The 17,463-nt window shown below is 41.5% G+C and overlaps 1 protein-coding gene across 6 annotated transcripts in view; it reads left to right on the forward strand.

Moving 5' to 3' along the window:
- The window catches only part of cep43 (centrosomal protein 43), a 44,215-nt gene extending 26,786 nt beyond the window's left edge, over positions 1–17,429 (forward strand). For 5 of the 6 annotated variants that reach the window (XM_086265304.1, XM_086265302.1, XM_086265301.1 and 2 more), the window contains 4 exons: positions 203–268; positions 3,031–3,064; positions 17,099–17,186; positions 17,261–17,429. In XM_086265304.1, the coding sequence (XP_086121430.1) occupies positions 203–268; positions 3,031–3,064; positions 17,099–17,186; positions 17,261–17,341 (269 nt within the window). In that variant the 3' untranslated portion in view covers positions 17,342–17,429. Of the gene's footprint in view, positions 1–202; positions 269–3,030; positions 3,065–3,186; positions 5,906–17,098; positions 17,187–17,260 lie in introns of those variants that run through there. The other variant, XM_086265306.1, reaches the window with a different exon arrangement.
- Positions 17,430–17,463: the final 34 nt, after the last annotated feature.

Below are 17,463 nucleotides of genomic sequence, written 5' to 3' on the forward strand. Positions count from 1 at the left end.
GTCACCTGATCTTTAACAAACTGATTGTGATCCTGAACATGGCCGTTCTCTGGACTCCAACTGGTATGGTTGTGTGTTTGGATGTTCGTGTGGTTGGATGGTTGTGTGGTCTGGTGATGTGGACCTTCCTGTTTGATCTGGAGCAGTCTCAGTCACGCTGTTGGTGCTGACAGATAAAATGGAACTCGTGATTTCTCTGCAGGAGCATCTCAGGACAAAGACAGAGGCTTCAAGGCTCCAAGTGACAGAAGTGGATCTCTGCACTTAGGTAGGATTCAGGGCTGACACGCATCAGGTTCAGATCACATAACACAGAGTACATGAAACATATATAAAACACGTTAACAATATATGACTGGACAAACACCCGAACAAGGTCAAAACTCCTTTTTATAAAATGTTTTTCTAACCCGATTGGTTCTCTTCTAATATTGTCCCAATCTTTATGTTTGGTAATGTAGTCTGTTAACTACAAATATCTCTAATGGTCCCCTGGGGATAAAGCATATTTAGCCCTTAGTTGGGCAAAACTTTTAAGAGTATTCTTTTCAAACAGCTGATTGACTGTAATCAGTTCTTTCTCCGCCCACCTCTCAAAACTCCGATCTGACAATGATGGAAGGAACTCAACATTTCCATTTATGGGAACAGCTCAAGACATGGTCAAATTCCCTTTTAGCATTTTTAACACTTGGTTCCAAATCTTTACAGTATGCTTGACCCATGGATTAGTTATTAAAAAATTTTTTCCCGTGATTGTGGGTTGAGAAATGGGAGACTCCGAAGGGAGATACCTGGTAATGAATACTCTTCCATAGATACCAACTGCATTTCTGAATTATGAATAATCCAGGCAGCCATTGATTTTAATTGAGCTGCCCAGTAGTACATTCTGAAGTTAGGCAATTTGAGGCCCCCTTTTTCTTTTCCATTAACATTTTGAGTCTGACCCTTGGTCCTTTATTCTGCAAAATAAATTTAGATGTAATGCTTTGTAATAATTTGAATGCAGACTGTGGGATCAAAATGGGTTGGTTCTGAAATAGGAATAATAGGTGTGGAAGCGCCTTGAGGTGACTGTAAGCGCCTTGAAGCGACTGTTGTTGTGATTTGGCGCTGTATAAATAAAATTGAATTGAATTGAATTATTTTTATTCTCAATAATATTAAAATTTCTATAAACAAGGTCTTAAGAAATCTGTGAAAGAGTGGTGATTTATAATTAATAAGAATATTCATCCTTATACATTCAATCCTCCCCATAAGAGTGAGTGAGTTTGTTTACTTCTGAAAAACATTCAGAAGTAAACAAAGAACATTAAGAACAGTAGCTTCCACGTACCCGACTGAATTCAGAACAACCTGAGTAATCCAGACCCCGGTGTATCCAGGGCGGAGGGTGGTGACGAGTCCTCCGAGGGGGGAAAACACAATGTGTTACGTCGTCACTGTTGCCCGCTCGCAGATCGGTTCATTGCGGCTATATAAGTGGGGAATTGGTATCTACTTGTGTGTGCACATTCCATCCACTGAACAAGCAAAATTTGGTTACCTTTTCCTAACATTTATGTCCAAGAAAAACTAAAATGAACTCGGCAAGAGTAATATCTCAGTGCTCCATAAAGACATTTTTCATTTTCTGCAATGGAGAGGGTCATACCTGCCCTAGTTCCCTCAGCTGACCATCGGCACCGGGATAGCTCCGCTTCCATGCACTCCGTCTGGTCGACTCGCACTTGTATCCCCAGCTCTTGAAGCGTCAGCAGGGCATCCATCAAACTTGAGAACGTCTTCTCACCACCATCCTTGAACAGTCTCTGTTTTGCTGGAAACACACACTTGGCTCTTATGTTTTTCAGATTTAATTGCTTTACTGCATCTCGTACCAGTGCTCTCCTCTTTTGCAGTTCCGGGGAAAAATCATGGTCAAAATATATCTGTGTGCCCATATATAAGACTCGCTTCTGATCCCAGGCTTGTTGTAGGATGGTCTCTTTCACAGAGAAGTCCCAGAATCTGACCACCAGCGAGCGCGGTGCTGACAGGGTTCTTGGGCTTAGCGGCGAGGGCTCTGTGTGCTCGCTCTATTCCAATCTTAGTCTATATTGCATGTCCTCGCATCGTGCAGTGAGATCCATTTCTCTATGCAAGAAGTACCGGAGGGCTCGTTTATGGCACCTGGTGGAGTCTTCGCTGTCACCAATACGCTCCTCCATCTCCGTTGTTCTGTTTTCCAGCTTTGTCATATCTTCTCTCAGATTCTTGACAGATGCCTCCAGTCTTGTCAGAGCTTGCTGTGTTTCCATATGCCCATCTTTCTTATCTTTTCTTATCTTCTCTAGTTCTGCTAGTATCCTCGTATCTGCATCCCAAGTGCTAGCAGTAGCATTAGCATCTGCATTCAAGGACAGAGTTAATTGCGTCAAATGCTCGCCTTTATCTTTATTTTGATCCTGTTTGCTGGATCCCTTGCCTCTCAGGGACGATGCCATGTTGGTTAGAATGGAAATTGCATTTTTAAAAACTGCAGTTTTAAAAACTGTAGTTAGGAGTATTGTATTAATCTGGACGGAGCTCGTTCCTTATGCTGCTTGACTAGATCATGGCGTCAACGGAAGTCCCATGGTGTACTCCTTTAATCAATCAGATGCTGCTTTCTTTGTCTGATACTCTGTCTGAAACTAACTGCTTTAGCTCCTTCCCCTTCACAAAATGTTTTCCTGATAACTGCCCCCCCCCCCTTCTGTGACATCATACAGGTGCAAGATTAAAAAAACAATTTACTGATGAAGTTCAGATGAGCCTGAGCTTGCACACCTTTAGCTGGTACTGACAACTTCCTGTTTACACAAGTGTCCACCGCAGGAACAGGAAGTGAGCAGCAGCAGCGCATACAGCTAGCTGTATGTTCTTCTTGCTCAATGACAGAAACATAAATAAAACGCAAACAAACAAATAGGTCCTCAACCACCCTGACTCTGAACTGGATGAAGTCAGACGATTAACGAGGTTTTCACTTTTTTCCCTCAGATGACGAGGTCGAGTACGACGACGACTTCAACAGGTACGTACCAGTGTGTGAGTTTCTCTCTCTCACACACACACACACACACACACACACACACACACACACACACACACACACACACACACTTGTTTTTTATTCACGTCCTTTTTATTCACGAGGATTCAGAGGGTCTGATGTTCCTGTGATATCTGTGAGTCGAGCACTCACACTTCGAAGGTGCTGCTGGATCTGCTCCACGCATCATCATCATCATCATCATCATCATCATCATTATTATTAGTAGTATTATTATTATTATTGTTATTATTATTATTATTATTATTACATCAGAGCGTTTTTTCTACGGCATCGTGTTTGTACTTACTTTAGTACTTTATTTGATCTTTCACTGAGAAATCCAGCCTGCTCCAGATGTCTGATGAAAGTCCAACCCCGAACACAGCTAACGGCAGTCATAGCACCATCTAGTGGCAAAATGAAGTTATGTTTCATAAAAGCGTGTTAGACCAGAGTTTAGACATTGACAGGAAAAGTAGTTTGTGTTTTTTCTTGCATGGTAACCACTGATGTGCATGATGGATTAAATCAGTGTTTGATGTCACAGCTGTGATTTTTGCAACGTTTTTGCTGCTCCCAGATTTCAGGGATTTTTAAATGTTTCTGCACAAAGTAAGCTCGCATCCAAACAGGTTTTAACTGACTTTTATTCAAGTTTTGAACTTCTGTGGTTTGAAGTGGGGCATCCTCGACCGACACTTGTCACAGCAGTCTACAGACCTCCAAAATACCATAAAGATTTTATCAAAGGCTTTTCAAATTTTTTAGTAGGAAATGTCCCAAATATTAATTGTTGGTGATTTTAATATTCATGTGTGCTGTTCTTCAAATCCACTGGCCAGAGACTTTTTTACCCAGTTTGTGTCGGGACCAACCCATAAACAGGGTCACTCTCTGGATCTTGTGCTGTCTCTAGGTCTACCAGTCTCAAACATGGAAATATGTGACGTGTTTTTTTTTCTGACCACTGTCCCGTTGTGTTTGACATACTTTTATCCTATTGCCATACTACATTTTTTATTCCAACACCCTGTATTTAAACCATCTGCAACAGGACAATTTTCTATTGCTTTTAAAAAAGTGTCAAGAGCAGATTGTATCAGCTTTTAATTATAAATGCAAAATTGTTCTTGATTAGATTGCCCCGTTTAAAACTTTTTTCATTCAGCCAAATGAGAGTGCAGGTAGGCTGAACGTAAGTGGAAAAAAGATGGGTTGCAGGTGTCTTTCCTGATGCTGAGAGACAGCCTGTCTAATGTCCTGTCTAATACCAGGACATTGTAAAAGCAGAAAAATCAAAGTTTTTTGCCAGTATTATTGAGAATACCTTCAACAACCCCAGGCTTATTTTCTCAACCATTGACTCTGCCCTGAATATTTCTCCTGCTTCCCACATAAATAGTTCCACACAAACTTGTGAAAGATTTTTGCATTTTTTTTTTATAAATAAGATAAAACATCTTCGATTTATGACCGCCCTGCCTTCACATGACATTTTTGCAATATTCATCTGATTTTGATCAGTTTGAGCCTGTGTGTTTTGATCAGGTGGAAGAACTTTGTAATGGCATAAAGACATCTTGTCCAAATGATGTTGTTCCAACACATTTCTTAAAAAAAGGTTGTCAGTTCTGACATTTTTAATAGCCTTAATAGTCTTAAATCAGGTGTTGTGCCAGCTTGTGCTTAAAAAAACCTAATCTTGATTCCTCTGTTCTTGCAAACTTCGGGCCTATTTCAAAGCTCCCATTTCTGTGAAAAATTTTAGAAAAGGTTGTATTTGTTCAGCTGCAATCTTTTCTATATGGTCACAATGTTCTCAAGAGGTTTCAGTCTGGTTTTAAAGCTTTTCATAGCACTGAAACAGCACTTGTAAAAGATCGTTAAGAACTTTTAATAGCCACTGTCTCAGCTGTGCTTTTGCTTTTGGATTTGACCGCTGCATTTGATACTGTTGACCACAACATCTTAATCTCTCGGTTGGAGCACTGCGGCATCAAAGGTACTCCATTAGAGTGGTTCAGATCTCATACCTCTGTGATAGGACTTTCTCAGTGAAGGTTGGAGATTTTATTTCTTCCACAGCCCCCTTTACTTGTGGTGTTCCCCAGGTTTGTGTACTGGGGCCAATTCTATTCTCTATCTATATGTTGCCTCTGGGTCTTATTTTCAGGAAATGTAATTGTAACTACAGGGGTCCAACAAAGAATGGCCACGCATCATACTGATGTCTTCGGAAATTTATTTCTCTCTCTCTCTCACTCTTATTGTCTTCAGACACCGTGAAAACTGAAGAAACACAAAGTTTACAACATAAATGTTTTGAGCTTTTCAGTCTCTCATATCAGTGTCCATAAACAGTCTTGTGCAAGCAGAACAGAAAAATGCACAATAATGGATATCACAAAAAATGTCCTCTCATTACCAGTGTAGAACACGTATGCAACATTATACAAACAATATACATGAAACCATACCGTGTGCGCCTCTTGGACCACATGCAGAATAACATTAACGCTGAGGCTGTAGATACATCTGTAGCCATGTATCCATGCTAGCTCCACAATGCCATGGTTGTGCTCTCAACCAAACTCTGGTCATGTGACAATTACAAACTTTACCTCATACAAACTTTACAGCACTTTACATATTTAACAAACCCATATTTTGTAATCACATATTTTAGACATGTTTTTTAATTAATGTTACACTTTTATCATCTTATCTTGTAAATAAAAGAACTAAATTAAGCATGAATCTATCACAGAAACATGAAATAACCAACTTTATTTTAACTGTCTCAGGGACAGTTACACTCCCACTCCCACTATGATTTATGAAATCTGTAAATAATTTGAATAAATCTAGGAATTTACAGAACCAAACAGTACTTAATTGTGACAAACTTGCAAGTCAATCCTAATACTTTAACCATCCCATACACACTTACAGAAGTTCCACTGGAACATTCTAGTTACTTTCTATTAGGACCACTAATTTATGTATAGGGCGTTCAAGAGTGGATGGTTTATTGAGCCTTTCACCCTCTTTCGATAGTTTTCTATTTCCTAGTTGTATTCTGGCTTTCCGAACCAGACCATCTTCATCTTTGCAAACATCCAGTACTCTCCCAAGCTTCCATTCACTGCGAGGGATTCCTTCGTCTTTCACAATGACAATGTTGCCTATTCTAACATTTCGTCTTGGAGAGTGCCAGTGTTGTCTTAGTGTGATGTTTGAGAGGTACTCATTCCTCCATCTACTCCAGAATTGCTCTGCCAAATATTGAACTCTGCGCCACCTTTTCCTGGCATACAGATCTTCTGGCACAAATTTTCCAGGTGGAGGCAGTGGTACAGAGGTTTTCATGGTGAGTAAATGGTTTGGGGTGAGTGGCTCTAAGGCTTCGGTCGGTGGTGAGAGGACGGCTATTAACAATTGCCATGGCTTCATAGAAGAATGTTCTCAAAGAAGCATCATCTAATCTTCCAGCACTCTGTGAAAGGACCTTGGTTAAGACACCCCTGACTGTCCTTATCTGCCGTTCCCAAACACCTCCCATGTGACTGGCGTCAGGCACATTCATGACAAAGTCACACTGTTTCCTGGCCAGGTAAGCAGACAGTCTGTCCTTATCTACTTCCTTTAAGGCCTCTGTCAGTTCATTTTTTGCCCCCACAAAGTTTGTTCCTTGATCAGATCTGATTTGTCTGATGGCTCCACGAATAGCTATAAAACACCGCAAAGCATTTATGAAGGCATCTGTCGTGAGATCTTCCAACATTTCTATGTGGACTGATCTAGAGGACAAACAAGAGAATATAAGACCGTACCTCTTATAGTCCTTGCGGTTTTGCTTTGTATGGAAAGGTCCAAAGCAATCCATCCCGCAATAGGAAAATGGTGGTGAGGGGTCAACACGAGTGGCCGGTAAATCAGCCATCCTTTGTGTTTCTGTTGGCCTGCGAGCTCTCCTGCATGTAACACATTGCTTAATGTGATTAGCCACAACTTTGCTCCCACCAACAACCCAGAAACCATTTGCTCTCAGCTCATTAAGTGTCTGTCCTCTGCCTTGATGTTGGGTTTTCTCATGGCACTGATCTAAAATCAGGTGTGTAATTATGCCATGTTTGGGTAGGATTATTGGATGCCTCATGTCAAGCGGTAAGGAAGCCTTCCTTAACCGCCCTCCTACCCTGAGAACACCGTCTTGCAATATTGGGTCAAGTTGGAACAAAGGATGGCTCTGTGGTAATTTACCATGGTTCAGTGCTTGGATTTCCTCCTTGAAAGCATCTTCTTGTGCTAATTTTATAAGCACATGACTTGCTTTTCTCCTGTCTTCCACATTTATACCCTTTGTTGCATTGGCTCTTTTGGCTAGTTGCTGAATCCTAGCAACTAGATTTACTGCTGTATGCCATTTTGAGAACCTTTTGAGTCTCTCCAAGAAGTTCCTGTCCTCTACTACCTTTGTTTGTAGTATTTGTGTCGTTTTGACCTCTGGATCACCTACCAGAAGGTCTGGAGTTGAGTCTGGTGTGACAAGCTCTCTTTCCCACAGGAAATGAGGTCCAATGAGCCAATTTGAACTGATGAGTTCCGCTACTGTGAGGCCTCTGGAAGCGTGATCCGCTGGATTTTGATTGGTGTCAACATAGTGCCACTGTGCAGGATCAATTGCTTCTCTGATTCTTTGCACTCTATTAGCAACAAAAACGTGAAATCTGCGAGCTTCGTTGTTAATGTAGCCCAAAACCACCTGTGAATCAGTCCAGAAATACTCTTGGTCAATTTTGAGCTCCAGTTCCTCTTTTAGCATTCTGCTGACTGCTGAGGACACCACTGCTGCTGTTAATTCCAGCCTTGGTATGGTTACAACTTTTGTGGGTGCAACTCTTGCTTTGCCCATGACTAGGGAGCAATGCACTTGGTCTTCACTCATCACCCGAACATATGAGCACTGACCATACCCACGATTGCTCGCATCTGAAAAGTGGTGGAGTTCTATTCTCTGGACTTTCCCAAGGCTTTCAGGTACAAAGCATCTTGGGATTTGGAGTCTCTGCAGGTTCTTCAGATCAGTGACCCAACTCTCCCATTGTGGCTTCAATTCACCAGGCAGTGGCTCATCCCATCCAATGCTCTTTAGACACATTTCCTGTAGAATTTTCTTTCCTATTAGAAGTAGAGCTGGGCGATATGAGATTTTTTCATATCACGATATGTTTTTTTCATTTCAGGCGATAACGATATCTATCACGATATAAGCCAAATAACTATATTTGTAAGATTTAAATGTGCCGTTGCTCACAAGTAAAATGTGAAATAATCAGCAGCTTGTTTTTATTTAAATATTTATTTCCCATAATAAGTTCAACAGGGTAGATGTACTTAAGGAACATGAGACTTTTTCAGATAAATAAAGGCAAATATTGCAAACTACACAAAAGGCAGCCGCTAAAGCGTTTAAGTTTCAAAATAGAACAAACGAAACAGACTAAATTGTCAATTCCACTTAGAAACAAAATATTAATTCTAAAAATAAATCTTAGTTTGTTTTACAGAAGAACAGACAAAACTAACTTTTGTCAGTATCAAATAAACTGAGAACTAAAAGGAAATTCTCAATCTCTCCTTGTTGTATAGCTGAGCTTTTCAAACAGTTTTAACAGTTACTTTAGTCTGACAAAAGCCGAATGACGAATTAGCGCTTCCAGTCAGAGACTGAGGCTACGTCCACACGTACACGGGTATTTTTGAAAACGGAGATTTTCCGTTTTCGTTTTAAAAAATAATCCCGTCCACACATAAAGGCAGAAATGAAGGAAAACGCTGCTATGAACATGCCAAAGCAGCAGGTGGCGCTAGATTCCTAACCGTGCAGAAATGTTGGCCAATCAGAAGTCTAGAAGCCTCGGTGGGAAAAAGTAAACAAAGCTGCGGGATAGAAGCAGAACCGAGTCGTCTGTGTGGAGGGACAGTAACTGTGTGTATATGTAAGCATTTAAACACTGCAGAGTAGAATTAACAGTATTGTAGAAATTCATTTCACCGAAACAATAACGTGGCGCACAGTGTGACGCATGCACCAGTTTATTGTATTTCCAGACTTGCTTTCGGCACATTTACAGTGCACGCTACTCTGTTTTTTGTCAGACTTGAAATAGCCGAAATACCTTCACACTACGGAACTTCTTTGGCTCTTCTGTTCGACAATCTCTCCGGCATTGGAACCATCATCTGTTTTCTCTTCGGTCACGCTCGGTTGATTTTTCTAGTCGGCACACTCATTTCCTCCATTACGCGCTGGCTCCATTACGCGCTGGCTGCTTCCCAAACAAACACACGTGCGGCTTGGCACTTGTGCTGTACGTAACAAGTCACGCGACGTGACGCTGCGGCTGTGATTGGTTCGGCTCTGCGCTACCTAATTTGGATTGGCTGACCTTTTTTTTTTTTTTAAGAGGACAAGAGCGGCGAGGTCTATCGCGATAGCTTAATTTCTCTATCGAGTAAAAGTTATATCGCGATACATATCGTTATCGTTCTATCGCCCAGCTCTAATTAGAAGGAAAGGAGCCAAGAAGCCTAATGGGTCAAACACAGAGGCTATAATGGACAGAATTCCCCGTCGTGTTACTGGTTTCTCCTCCAGGGCAACTTTAAAGGTGAAGGTGTCACTGCTTACACTCCACCTTACTCCCAACACAGTCTGAACTGGGAGTTCATGATGGCTGATGTCCACATCCTGGGCTCCACTAGCTCGTTCACTATGTGGAATTGACTCCAGGACTTCTCTATTGTTGGATATGAACTTGTGGAGCCTTAGTCTTGCCTTTGCACACACCTTCCGCACATCTCTCACTAGTTCAATGGCTGCATTCACAGTTTTTACACTGATTAGCCCATCATCAACATAGAAACTACTTCTGATGAAGTTGGCTGCTGTGGGATGTTCCCTTTCATTTTGGCTCGCAAGATACTTCATTGCATAATTTGCGCAGCCTGGTGAGGATGCGGCCCCGAAAAGATGGACTTTCATGCGATATTATTTTGGCTCTGTGTTTGTTTCACCGTTTTCCCACCACAGGAATCGCAAGTAATTTCTGTCCTCTCTGTTTACATGAAATCTGTGAAACATCTTTTCTACATCACAGATGATTGCAATTGGGTGTTGGCGAAATCGGCAGAGTACTCCAGTCAAACTGTTGATGAGATCAGGTCCAGTCAAGAGGTGATCATTCAGAGCTGTGCCACTGTACTTTGCAGAGCAGTCAAACACAACCCTGATTTTTTCCGGTTTTCTCGGGTGATAGACGCCTTGATGTGGAATATACCACATATTTCCTTCTCTGGGATCATCTTCAGCTCTTTCAGCATCACCTTCCTTGAAGACATTGTCCATGAACCTTACATAATCGTCCTTAAATTTGGGATTTTTCTCAAACTTCCCTTTCAGGTGCTTAAGTCGCACCAGAGCCAGACGCTTATTTTCTGGCAGCTGAGGGCGTGCCTTAAAGGGAAGTGGCATCTCTAGGTGCCCATCAGCATTCTGGTGTATTTTCTCATTTAGCAGTTGCATGAACTGTATGTCATCTTGTGATATGCTCTTTTCTCCACGAGCTGTGTCTTTGAAGTCTGACTCAAGCACTCTGATGATGGTGGCTGGTGTCAAGGGTGGAAGTTCCTTAACAGATAAGCGATGGCACAGGCCTGTCACTTCTGCTGATGTTGCCATTTTTTGTGAACTGCCAACAATGCTCCAGCCCAGGTCTGTCTTGATTGCATATGGCTCTTCGTCACCTCCCGCGATTACTTGCCGTGGTGCCAGTGCTCTAGGACAGTCGTAGCCTATTAACAGCCCGACCTTGCAATCCATTAACTCAGGCATCTCCTGTGCTATTCTGATTAGATGTTCCCATCTTTTGGCAGTTTCAGAGGTGGGAATGTGTGAACGTTCAAGTGGGATGAAGTCTCTGGTATAGGCAAGTGGCAAGTTGATAAAGCTTTTGGAGGAAAACCCTCTAACTCTGAGCCCACTAACTCTTTTGCTCTGAACAATGGAATCTCTTCCTATCATAGTGGTTAGCTTTAACTTCACTGGCTCTAAACTCATCCCCATCTCCTCACATACCCCTTGATCTACAAAAGTGTTGCTACTCTGTGTATCTAATAGAGCATACACTAAGGTCTCTCTCTCTGGAGTGGTGGTTGAAGAAACCCACACAGGCACGATCATGGATGTGCTCCCACCATCTCCTCTGTCCATGCAACAAGAAAGTGCAGATATGTTTTCTTCTGCCTGCATTCTATGTGATGATGTGTTCACTGGAGTCTTTGGACGGTCTTCGTGAAGAGCTGTTGGATGATGTTTTTTTACAAACTCCGCAAGTCGCCTTGCGCTTACAGTCTTTTGAATTGTGTCCTCTTCTGAGACAACCAAAGCACAGGTTATTGTCAAGTATGAACTTTCTTTTGTTCTCCACGGACATTTTAGCAAAGATCTGGCATTTGTGAATAGAATGGCTTTCTCTACAGCAAATACATGTGCTGTATCCTGTGGTTGTTCTCTCTGATGCTTTCACATTTGTGATGTATGCATTAGCTTTTGGACGCTTTATGTCTCTAGCTGACCTTTCTTCAGTGTGTTTCAAGGCATGAAATGATGTTACAGGATTGCATGCAACTTCCGCTTCTTGTGCAACAAAATCAGCAAATTGTTTGAAGCTTGGATATTCTTCTTTTTGCTGTAACTGCACTGTGACGCGACGATTCCAACGAGAAGTCACCCAGTCAGGAAGTTTTTGGAGCAATTTTTGATTCTCTTCACAGTCATTTAACACCTGCAGTTCTTTGATGTATGGCATAGCATTGCTGCAGGCTGTCAGAAAATCACTAAATTGTCTCAGTTTAAGTGACTCTCTTGAACCAATCTTTGGCCAGTTGTTCAGTTTTTCCCTAAATGCACGCTGAATTATAAAGGGGTGGCCATACCGAGCATTCATGTCCATGAAGCCAGATAACACACACCAATTAGTTAAACTGCAGGAATGTCTTAAAGACATAAAGACCTGGATGGCCGCTAACTTTCTGCTTCTTAATTCAGATAAAACTGAGGTTATTGTACTCGGCCCTGAAAATCTTAGAAATATGGTATCTAATCAGATTCTTACTCTGGATGGCATTACCTTGGCCTCCAGTAACGCGGTGAGGAACCTTGGAGTCATTTTTGACCAGGACATGTCCTTCAACGCACATATTAAACAAATATGTAAGACTGCTTTCTTCCATTTGCGCAACATCTCTAAAATTAGAAATATCCTGTCTCAGAGTGACGCTGAAAAACTAGTTCATGCATTTATTACTTCCAGGCTGGACTACTGTAATTCATTATTATCAGGATGTCCAAAAAACTCACTGAAAAGCCTTCAGCTAATCCAAAATGCTGCAGCAAGAGTCCTGACAGGGACTAGAAAGAGAGAGCATATTTCTCCTGTTTTGGCTTCCCTTCATTGGCTTCCTGTTAAATCCAGAATTGAATTCAAAATCCTGCTCCTCACATACAAGGTCTTAAATAATCAGGCCCCATCTTATCTTAATGACCTTGTAGTACCATATCACCCTATTAGAGCGCTCCGCTCTCGCTCTGCAGGCCTACTTGTTGTTCCTAGAGTATTTAAAAGTAGAATGGGAGGGAGAGCCTTCAGTTTTCAGGCCCCTCTTCTGTGGAACCAGCTTCCAGTTTGGATTCGGGAAACAGACACTATCTCTACTTTTAAGATTAGGCTTAAAACTTTCCTTTTTTCTAAAGCATATAGTTAGGGCTGGACCAGGTGACCCTGAATCCTCCCTTAGTTATGCTGCAATAGATGTAGGCTGCCGGGGGATTCCCATGATGCATTGAGTTTTTCCTTTCCAGTCACCTTTCTCACTCACTATGTATTAACAGACCTCTCTGCATTGAATCATATCTGTTATTAACCTCTGTCTCTCTTCCACAGCATGTCTTTATCCTGTCTTCCTTCTCTCACCCCAACCGGTCGCAGCAGATGGCCGCCCCTCCCTGAGCCTGGTTCTGCCGGAGGTTTCTTCCTGTTAAAAGGGAGTTTTTCCTTCCCACTGTCGCCAAAGTGCTTGCTCATAGGGGGTCATATGATTGTTGGGTTTTTCTCTGTATCTATGAAGCGCCTTGAGGCGACTTTTGTTGTGATTTGGCGCTATATAAATAAAATTGAATTGAATTGAATTGAATTCAAAGCTTCCCAAGCTTGGTCATATGCTTCGTCATCCTTTCTGTAAAAGCTTCCCTCCAATACAGACCGTGCTTCTCCACTGATGTATTTGCGTAGGTAGAACAACCTGTCAGCTGGATTTGTGCATCGCCGCTCTATCAAAGCTTTGAAACTAGTGCTCCACTCTAAGAACTTAAGTGGGTCCCCTGAGAAGACTGGGGGCTCAGGTGCAGGAAGTCTGGTGAGGACCATTGTGTCATGCAAGGCTTGCATTAACAATGACTCATTGTTATTATTGTTTGGTTGTTCATTGTTATTATTCTTGTAGGTTTGCTCTGGTATGATTTCTTCAGGAGCTAATGGAGGACAACTGACTACCGCACTGTGTGCGCTTTTGTCTTCTCCACAGGCTTCACTTGAATCTGCTTGAGAATAAGCCTTTAGCTTTGCAGTTATTACCTGAAGATCTCGCTGATTTTCTAGTCTTTTAAGCTCTTGCCTTTGTGTAGCAATAGCCTCCTCCATCTCTATCTCGGCCTGCTTCGCGGCAAGCTGTGCAGCACACTCTGCCTTTTTTACATTGATGCTTTGCTGCTCCGATAAACAGCTTGAGCGGCAGCTACGTACAGAAGGTCGGGAGATTGTAGTCCCAAATATTGACTGAGCATATTCTCTGTCTAGCACCATGTGAAGTCTTGCATTTTCTGCCTTAGCATCAAACTCTTCTTGCCCCACTTCACTCATACGTACTTTAAGTATTCTCATCAAGTCCGCTGTTACTGCTGTGCAGGAATCAATTTTTCTTCTAGTCTCAGTAGAAGGGGCTGACTGCGATCTCATATCTTCGTATGTATTTTTCACTTGTGACTCTAGCCCTTCGACAGTATCCATCATGTCAGCTAATTCCTGGTCAGAGCACTCATCTTTAAGTTTGGAACGTGTAGCTTTAACTTGTTCTTTCCAGCTTTCATATAGTTTGATAAATTTACTCTCCTTCTGAGAAAACTCTTGTTGCTTAAGTTCTAGCATTTTGGGCGTTAATTTTCGCTCCCTTGAGGATTTCCTGGGCTCTAGTCTTGAAGTATTAGAGGCAGGCTTCTTCAACATTATCTGCTTGATTTCTATTTTAGCATGAATATCACCTATGAGTAACTCCAATTTCTCTCTTTCGACATCATCAGTGTGTAATTTCAATTGTTCATTCAATCTACTTAGCTCTTCCTTAAGGGAATCAATTTGTTCTCTGCATTCTTCAATATGTGATTTTTCTGTGTTTACTGACATTGTACATGTTTCAGCAAACCTGCTGCATAAACAAGTTGTTGCTATATGTACATGCGATCCTGGCAAATATACAATTCTCAGTACAATCTGATTCTTGCAACAATTTGCTTAACTACACCCCTTGTTATTCTTCTTTTAAGTTGAACTCTTAAACATTTTTAGAACACTTTAAACAACACCACTTGTAAAATAAAAGGGAACACTTTGGCTATAATGACAGGTTGGTTACCTTTAACTCAGTACCTTTCTTAAACAAAATAAATTATTATTTTAATAGACCTCTCCAAACTCCAAACCTCTCCATGAAGTTGTGGATATATCACAGCCCAACCTGGCGCTGACTGAAGAGCCGTTATCTTTTCCTTGAAGACCGCCAGGGATTTTACAGTTCTTGCTGTGTGCAGCGGCAGAGATTTGCAGAGCTGTAGTTTATGATGGTCAATGTCGCCCTCTATTGGTGAAGTCGTGGTCGTTGCCGTCCAAAGCGCCAATAATGGTGTTTCCTCTTTTTAAGTTTGCAAGCCTCTTTTCCGCTGTGTTCTCGAACCACACACACTGCGCTGTCAAGAACGTTTCTTCTTTTCTTATTCTGGAACATGCATTGCTTCTAACGTCGAACTTCCAGCCACGTTGGCGGTACGTTTTCACTGTAACTACAGGGGTCCAACAAAGAATGGCCACGCATCATACTGATGTCTTCGGAAATTTATTTCTCTCTCTCTCTCACTCTTATTGTCTTCAGACACCGTGAAAACTGAAGAAACACAAAGTTTACAACATAAATGTTTTGAGCTTTTCAGTCTCTCATATCAGTGTCCATAAACAGTCTTGTGCAAGCAGAACAGAAAAATGCACAATAATGGATATCACAAAAAATGTCCTCTCATTACCAGTGTAGAACACGTATGCAACATTATACAAACAATATACATGAAACCATACCGTGTGCGCCTCTTGGACCACATGCAGAATAACATTAACGCTGAGGCTGTAGATGCATCTGTAGCCATGTATCCATGCTAGCTCCACAATGCCATGGTTGTGCTCTCAACCAAACTCTGGTCATGTGACAATTACAAACTTTACCTCATACAAACTTTACAGCACTTTACATATTTAACAAACCCATATTTTGTAATCACATATTTTAGACATGTTTTTTAATTAATGTTACACTTTTATCATCTTATCTTGTAAATAAAAGAACTAAATTAAGCATGAATCTATCACAGAAACATGAAATAACCAACTTTATTTTAACTGTCTCAGGGACAGTTACAGTAACATTAGTCTTCACTCCTATGCTGACGACACTCAGATCTATCTTTAGCTAAAGAGAAACAGTTCTGCCTCGCTAGAACCTTTATTTCAGTGTCTCGTCGAAGTTGAGGCCTGGATGGCCTCTAATTTCCTTAATTTCAACGAAAATAAAACTGAAGTGATCGTTTTTGGACCAAGTTGCAATTCTAGAACCTCACATTTTAATTTTCGCAGTTTAAAACCTTTTATCAAATCGCATGCTAAAAATTTGGGGGTTATATTTGACAATAAGTTCACCTTTGAGAAATAGATTAGCTTAGTTGTACAGCGGTCTTTCTTTAAACTGAGGCTTTTATCCAAGGTGAGATCTTTTTTTTGTCCTTTAAAAACCTAGAACGGGCAATTCATGTTTTCATCCTATCCCAACTGGACTACTGTAATTCTTTATATTCTGGCATTAGTCAGACTTGTCTTTCAAGGCTCCAGCTGGTCCAGAATGCCGCTGCTTGTCTTTTGACACGAACGAAGAGAAATGAACATATCTCCCCGGTGGTTGCCTCGCTTCACTGGCTCCATGTACGTTTTAGAATCAATAAACAAAAACCTTGGTAACTTATGAAGCACTGAATGGACAGGCCCCAGGGTATCTGTCAGACCTACTGCAGCCTTATACGCCCCCTAGAACTCTTAGATCGGATAATATTTTGCTCTTGGGCACACCAAGGTCGAGGTTGGTTTTTGGAGGTGATTGTACATTTGCAGTCGTGGCATCTAAATTGAGGATTGATTTGCCTCTCCACATTAGACTGGTTCCTACCCTCAACCTTTTTAAATCCTATCTTAAAACACATTTCTACTCACTGGCTTTTAATTCTGCATGAGAGTTATTTACTTATTTATTTGTTATTAGCTGTTTGGTATTGATGTTAATTGATATTGCTATTTTATTGTGTAATTTGTATGTTTGTACAGCACTTTGGTCAACACCACTGTTGTAATTAAAAGTGCTATATAAATAAATAAATAAATAAATAGAAATAGAAAGTAGTTGAAACCTTCCACACCTTTACAGCAGCTGTTCAGATTCAGCTCGAAGGAACAGAGGACAGATGTGTTGCTGACCGCAGTGCCACAGAGCCACTGTCATGTTTTGCATTAAAGTGATATCTGTCCTGCGGTCAGGCTGAGCAGGTGGAGGATTGTCTCACTTTTTTTTCTTCTATTTGTTTAGTCACCGCTCTGAGTTCTCCAAGAGCGAGCTGAGCATCGGCGAGGAGATCGAGGAGGTTTCCATTGAGGGCCCCGACCACAGCGACAAGGTGAGACCATGCCCCTGCAGCTCCACCTGTAGCTCCACTTGCAGCCTCAGGCTCATTTCTGTCTCTGTCCACAGGTGGATGAATCCACTCAGGACGTCAGCATCTCCCAGCTCAGTCAGAGTCATGGAGCCGACTACATGGAGGACGTGAGCTGAGCCTCCCATCATGCACCTCTTCTTTATATCCTGATATTTAAGCTTGTACAGTCTCAGTGAAGAATAAAGCTCTGTGTTCATAAATCAATACATCCTCCCTGGGTTTTAGAGTGTGTGTGTGT

Source organism: Aulonocara sp. 'chitande type north' Nkhata Bay, linkage group LG15, assembly GCF_057382095.1.
Source record: "Aulonocara sp. 'chitande type north' Nkhata Bay isolate Kocher_YH1m ecotype deep benthic linkage group LG15, A_spYH_male_GT1.1, whole genome shotgun sequence".
Classification (NCBI taxonomy): domain Eukaryota; kingdom Metazoa; phylum Chordata; class Actinopteri; order Cichliformes; family Cichlidae; genus Aulonocara; species Aulonocara sp. 'chitande type north' Nkhata Bay.